The 7,319-nt window shown below is 40.7% G+C and overlaps 1 protein-coding gene across 1 annotated transcript; it reads left to right on the top strand.

Annotated features, from left to right (window-relative positions):
* Positions 1-1,876: 1,876 nt before the first annotated feature.
* Positions 1,877-6,186, top strand: LOC139715152 (urease subunit beta-like; the record flags this gene model as incomplete). The annotated part of the gene is made up of 5 exons (XM_071626760.1): positions 1,877-2,044; positions 2,990-3,205; positions 3,815-3,894; positions 5,217-5,322; positions 6,106-6,186. Coding segments are annotated over exons 1-5 (651 nt in total), but the record flags the coding sequence as incomplete, so codon positions are not given.
* Between the last annotated feature and the right edge of the window lie 1,133 nt (positions 6,187-7,319).

Genomic DNA, 7,319 nt, shown 5'->3' with positions numbered 1-7,319 from the left:
TTTCATTCAGATCAGGGAGGTGTTAGATAAGGAGTGACATCTCTTTGCAATTTGAGCAAACATAATGCGAAGGTTCTATCCCATGACAGTTGAATGTTTAACATTTCACTGGTTTTGAGGTTCAATGCTCCAAACCGCTCTCCCTAATAGTAAAGGCCACGTCACATCAGAGACCGTCAAACCTGTTTATAGCGACCATTCAAGGGAGACGGCCAAAAAGTGGTCGTCAGAGACAGGTGGCTGCTATAGATATAGAGTCGTTAACATGGCTTTTCTCTCGTAGTGGAAAGTGGCCGCTACGGCAAATTTGATTGTGTAGTTCGTGACATATCTGACATTCTTTGTATTCATAGCTATTCGTAGCGATCCGCAGAGATACGCTGGAGCCGATTTTTCTTGTTTTTAACATGTCAAAGGGTAAAAGCGGTATCTCATAGTCATAGAAACGATTAACATTTAATCATCTTGCGCAAATTTGTCAAAGCAATGTACAATTCTGATCAACACCACGGCTGTGACAAGGGCATTTTTATGCGGCACGGAGCATTGGGCTTAGAGCTATAGGAGCTCTATCGACATCAAATGTCTTGGTGTTATTGACGAAACGCTAAACTTTAAACACCACGTTAATGCTACAGTAAAAGTCGTGCAACAAATGCTCGGCATGATTAGACGAATAAAACATTTATTTACTCCGAACCAATTAAGCAGATTATACTGGGGGGTTTTTCTACCTCATGCAATGTACTGCTCAACTCTTTGGTCTTTAAGATCCGAATTTAATCATACTACTATAAACAAATTGCACAAAACGTGCTGGTTATGGTTAGTGGATATACTTGCATATATGGGATACCCCATCTGATCAAGTGTTACAAAACCTCGGGTGGTGCACTCTCAAAACACTATTTAAAGGCCGTGTCACACCAGAACGCGGGCTTGTGGCGAGGAGGTAGTTTCCAGCACGTAGAAGATTTTCAGCGGGCGAACAAGAATGTTTGCAATTTTCATTCATGCCTTGTCATACCGTACGGGGGAACTTCTGCGGCTTGACTTGCGGGGAAACAAATTTACTCCAAGGAGCTCTCCGCAGTTGGTCCGCACCTGACAGTATCTAGCGCGTAGTTGCCCGGAGGTGCTCACGCAAGTCGATTTAACCGCAGCCAAGTTTTGAGCATGACCAAAACTTGTTCCGGGTGGGTCGCGGGAATGCCCGTAGAGGTCCACGCAGAACGCCAGTAGGAGACCCTTAGCGGCTGTACTTCCCAGGCAATTCCCACGCAGGTACTTCGCAGTCCCGTATGCAGCCAAGATAATGAAATTCTGTGAGATTTCAGCCATTCCATTAGAGGAATTCCTTCACTAAGTTGTCAGCCCCCACGCGACTGGTACAAAGGTCACACAGTGTACTCGCAAGTATAACGCGTCCAGCAAGTAAGACACATGCGCTGACTCGCACAAATCCTTTTCCGCCCTCAGGAATGTCCGGTATGCTAGAAAATCCCTACACGTAACAAGCCCGAGTAGCTTGCCCGGAAAGGTGTGACAGGGCCTAAACACGGTTGCGGGTAAAAAAAATATGCGTGCGCACCTCCGGGCGACTACTTTTGAGATACATGCTAGGTACTGTCATGTGCGGGTCATCTGCGGGGACCTCCGGGTAGTCAAAAATTGTTCTTCTGCAAGTCGCTCGCAAGGCTTGCCCGGAAAGGTGTGACATGGCCTTTACCTGGGTTTTTATCTCATCTGCAAACGGTTAATAATGCCTATGTTTCCATTCCACTGGGTTTTGATATCTCGTCTCCTGATTCATGACTTAATCAGCGGCATTTCCTTACTCGCAGGTCTTCGTCAGGTTCTTCCGGGAGTTGCCGAGATGATTGATCAGGTCCAGATCGAGGCGACTTTTCCCGACGGGACCAAACTCGTCACCATCCACCAGCCGATCGCGCGTCCCGACGGGAACTTGGAGCTCGCCCTCTACGGCAGCTTCTTGCCAGTGCCCGACTTGTCGGTCTTTGATCAGCCCGATGCCGCAAGCCAGGTGCGCTATAAGTATTAACCCCTTTTGTGCCAGTGAGTCAAAGGTGTACATATTTTACACACATACCTGTGAACAGGAAATTAAAGTGGCATACAGTTGGTTAAAATGTTTAATCTTTATACTGCTTGTAGGGACACATGTGTATGAGTTTGATCATGAAATAGGCCAAGCGCCATTTTAAAATAATTATTTTGAAGTATTATAGGTCCTTCATCAGGTAGAGGAAAATGAAACCTTTCCAGTGAATTCTCATATAAAACATAACAAGAGGTTCTTGAAGTTAAGGTTAAAAAATCCCAAATTATCTACTAATCATTTTTTTTTTAACAGCTTTAGTGGTAAATATCTCAACTTAACGAGAATGGAATTCACTCTATTTCCGATCGAACTCTTCATGTGTTGAGCCATAGCAACCAACTTCCAACCCTAGCGTTGACTTGACACCGGCGTTACATTGTATAACTCTAAGGCCCGAATTCACGAAGGTGGTACAAATGAAACCATGGTTTAAACCATGAACAAAAACCATGGAGCGCCAAGTGTCGCTCGGAATATTTCGTTACGAAATTGATCATTTTGTCGACAAAATGACCGTTTCGTTCACGAAATGTTTTCTAAGTTACAAACTGTTGTCATTTCGTTACAAAATAATAATTTCATCGACAAAATGACTGATTTCGTAACGAAATATTCCATGCGACACTTGGCGCTTCATGGTTTTTGTCCACGGTTTAAACCATGGTTTCATCTTGTACCATAGTTCGTGAATTCGGGCCTAAGAGATTGATTTAATAATTATGTATAATATAATGCACCTTTCTCTTAAACAAATAGTGCTGCAAAAAAAAAATGTTCAAAGGACAATAACCATTGCCAAACGGAAACGGTAGTTTTTCTAGAGATGCGGGTAGGTAAATTTAACTCTTTCATTACCGTCGACTTTAGGGTGAAGCAGACGCACCTCTCGCCGTTACCCCCGGCGAGTACTTCCCGGCCAGCGCGTCAGAGGACAGCATCGTGCTGAACCCCGGCCGGGCCACGAAGCGACTAACGGTGACGTCCACGTGCGACCGACCGATCCAGATCGGCAGCCACTATCACTTCATCGAGGCCAACAAGTACTTGACCTTTGACCGCCAAGCTGCCCTCGGCATGAGGCTGGTAAGCCCACTCTAACCAGTACTCTACTCTACTACTCTTGGTAGATATTATTGGCCATTAGCAAGTTGACTTTGCTGGTAACAGACAGAAATAGATTTCCTGATAATGTAAGTATGAAACAAACCATCTTTTTGGACAAGGAAAGTATACTGCTGAAAAATAATGGGGGAAAAAAGACAGGCTACTATCTAATGTATATAATGACGGATATAGAAAATAAGAATACATAGTGCAAGCAGCACACAGACATGTTCGTGATATATTATGTGAACTACACGAACACAAATGATACTATACTTGAGATATAGAGCTCAACACATCGAATGCTGGCAGAATCTCATGTTTTCTTTGGCACCTCATGCAGATTTCAAGAACGTGAAAAGCAGAAAATTGAGAAGGATGTCACTTTGGAAAAAAAAGCACCGTGAACAGGTGCCATATTTTCTTGATTATCATGACAAGACAAAGTAATGAGTTGCTTTTCTTTGCTGTTCTTATTTTTTGTTAGTCTGAGATTTCGTACTGTGTCCTTGTCCTTGTTGCTGTTTTTATGTTTAAGACTAACTCAGCGATGTTTTGGTTTGTTTGTTTTTTTCTTTCACGTCTTAGAACATTCCATCGGGGACTGCCATTCGCTTCAGTCCTGGTGAGACCAGAGAGGTTAATCTAGTCGCAATCGGAGGCAACAGGTAAAAATTCAAGCACACCATTAGGGAAAAATAGATTTGAAGGATGGTCATATAATTCAATTCAATTCAATTCAATTCAATTCAATTCAATTCGTTTATTTCCATTTCGATCAAAATAAAAACAACATGAAGCATTCGGTGTTACAGATGAACATAAAAAACAATGACATGTAAAAGAAACCACAACAACAACATCAGAATTACAGTCATGAATTGTTCCAGAATACAAAAGGCACCAAGTAAAATGGAAAATGGTGTACACATAAAAAGCCAATAAGGCCTGTAGGCGCGCATACACCGTTGTTACAAATCATGTAGAATTGGAATCAAAGTTGTTTCAAAAATCATAAATCAGTTTTATACAGAAGATACACAAAGGAAGATCAGACCAAAAAAAAACAACAAAACAAAACACACACACAAACAAAACAAAACAAATCCATTTTCAGTTTTTTTAATCGTCCCTGTCAATACCAGCATTATTTTGCTTGTGCTATCATCTGGGTGATTATCATAATTTCCGATCATTGCAATAATAATTATTATTCTTCCTCTCACGTCTGTCCTTTTCATTTTCTGCTGCCTTTTTTTTCTTGGTTTGTCGGAGTATTTTTATAACTTTTTTTTTCTCATCATGGTTATCATTACCATCAGTACAATAATTATGATGACTACCACCAGTGTTATAATCACCGTTATGAAGAAGCACCAAAGCGGATGAAGAAGAAGTATCTTTGGCAGAACCAATAGCGACTTTTATATCTGTGACGCGAACGCCGTAGCAACGACGACGCTATTATGCTCAAGATGGTGTTCTGCGCATGCGCGAGGCAGCTGTTTCCATTGTTCAACCCTGGAGGCTGCGTCGTCTTAGCGTTCGCGTCGCAGATCTAAAAAAGCTCGCTATTCGCCACCGAGGCGAACTGTCTGGCCGTGCACGAGAAAGCGCGCTCATGACCAGGGATGCGGTTGCCTAGGTGACCGTCGATTACGACGGACATTTTCAGCGCTGTTCTTTCTGTGCCTGTGCCATCACTGTTCTGTCTTCTGACCGCTGGACAAAGTACACTGATTTCCGACCTCATGCTTCTTTACAACCAAGGGCTCTGTATAATCCATAATTTGTTGAGGGCATCAAAAACATACTTTCAAACGGATGAATGAATAATGTATGTATTTTTTTTTTCCTTTACGTTCATGGTTTCATTTCGGTACTTAAATAATCATTGCAAAATTGTTGCAAACTAAACATGTCGCTTACTGTATCATAATGGTAACAAGACTTGCTATCTGTTTCTTGTTTTTTGTTTTATCTTTTGAAGAGTAATTCGAGGTGGTAACGGACTTGTGGACGGACCAGTGGAGGGCGCCGCCTTTGACACAATCAAGAGAAAAATTATGGAAAGCGGCTTCGGGCACAAGTCTCAGGTAAAATCTCTGCATTAGCGTGCAGTGAGTTTTCCTGATTGTGCATTAAAGGCACTGTTTATACCACTGAGAGCAGTGATTGAAAAAAAAATGTTCCAGTTGTCACATTTGATGCATATGTATACTTCAGTTGTATAACAAAACATCCTGGTACTATTTAACACAAAAAAATCACAATAAAGACACAAAATAATATAGGGAGATATCACTAATTTTCTTAATAAACTATAACTGTAGACGGTTTATTTTATAAACGATTTTAGTAAACTGTTGTTCACATTTTGTATATTTAACAATACTTAACAATAATATTGCACTTAATAACATTTTTTTTTTCATTGGTTGTTTTCCATCAATAGCTCACATTTTACATAGATCTATTCTTAAGCACTTAAGCTGTTTTTTCATCTTCAAATGGTAAATAGTAGCTTTAATGCCATAACTGTGTGTAACGTGTAAGCATCATGCTTATCAAATGTGTGATGTATTATGGAATAGAAATAGTCTTGTTATATCAAATTTCTTCTGACTTGCTTTATTGGTAGACTTAAGAAAAGACCCCGCCCCCTAAAAAAAGAAAGATAAGTGAATAAGTCAAAGACGAAATAAAAACAAATAAAGAAATAAATCAAAGCTGATGATGATATTATTTTCTGTTGTTGTAAACTGCATACTTTATACATTTTTTGCCGAGTTTACAACAATATAGATGATAATGGTGATACTGATTTTTATTATATGTACTATACATGCGTTGAATATTTTTTTTTTGTACTTCCTTAGGATGCTACTGATGTAGTTCATGTGAGCAAGATACCACGCCTCAGCTACATCCACACCTATGGACCTACAGTTGGCGACAAGGTACTCAAATTAAGAGGGACTTAGCTACTAGGAGCTGAACACTGTCCCCACAATTTTATTTTGTGCAAAACATTCAAGGGGCATTCCAGATTCAATTCAGTTCAATTTTATTTCCACTCATGGGGATGGAACACCCTCGTCAGCCAAAGGCTGGTTTTTAAGAAGGGTCCACACATACAGGTTAAAAATACAAACATTATACATACAGTATGACAAACATATACATCCCATATGCAAAGAGCAGAAAAAAGGGTATGAGCACCATGATAAGCTTGTTTCAGACACAAAAGAAGAAAAAGGAAAAGAAAAAATAACAACAAGGCCTTAGATTACGACATGAAGAGAAAACAAGGGCATGTGAGAATGAATTTCCAATACCGAAGAAAATCGGTATTGCTGGTATATTTTTTACTGTGAATTGATGAGTGAAAAAAGAATGGTTAAAATACTCCATCCGGTATGATGATGATTTTCATAATTTCACATCATGATATTACATAAATCGACAGCTCCATGTATAGATTTGTTGAATTTATTGTGGTCCTCGTGTAGAGCAACCAATACTTTGAAAAACCTTAACAAATTACACTGAACAATGATGATGACGTACAAAGCTCACATATTTCAGAAATGTAGCATTGTAATGCCAATGCAATAGCTGTGTTCAGACGAGGCAGTTTTGGTCGGAGTAACTTCGGAGGAAGGGTCGGAGGGAGCTTGGTCTGAGTAACTTCGGAGGATAGGTCGGAGTAGTGCCCGTCTGAACAAGCTCGTGGTAACTTCCTCCGATCGGAGGAACTTACAACGACCTCTTCCTCCGAACGAGATACTCCTGAGTTTCCTCAGGAGTATCTCGCTACCACGACTAGCCGGTCGGAGTAAATTGCCCCGTGTGGACAAGCCCTCGGAGTATCTATGAACTTACATACCTTACGACCTAGGTAAAACTTCCGGGGTCAGGCAAATTGCAATGTTGACATAATATATGCGATAACACGTGCGCGTGCAGGACAATTCTAACCTAGCCGATCGTGACGAAGAAGCTATGGAATATTATAGCGCTCAGATATTCTCATCAACAAATATGGAGAAGACAAATGCCGCTGGTAAAAAAACAATCGTATGGTCGACGT

The sequence above is a fragment of the Diadema antillarum genome, unplaced genomic scaffold (assembly GCF_040938485.1).
Source record: "Diadema antillarum isolate AM-2024a unplaced genomic scaffold, OU_Dant_1.0 seq00002929_RagTag, whole genome shotgun sequence".
Lineage (NCBI taxonomy): Eukaryota > Metazoa > Echinodermata > Echinoidea > Diadematoida > Diadematidae > Diadema > Diadema antillarum.
The sequence above is the reverse complement of the archived record's forward strand: the minus strand, read 5'-3'. Positions and strand labels throughout refer to the sequence as shown.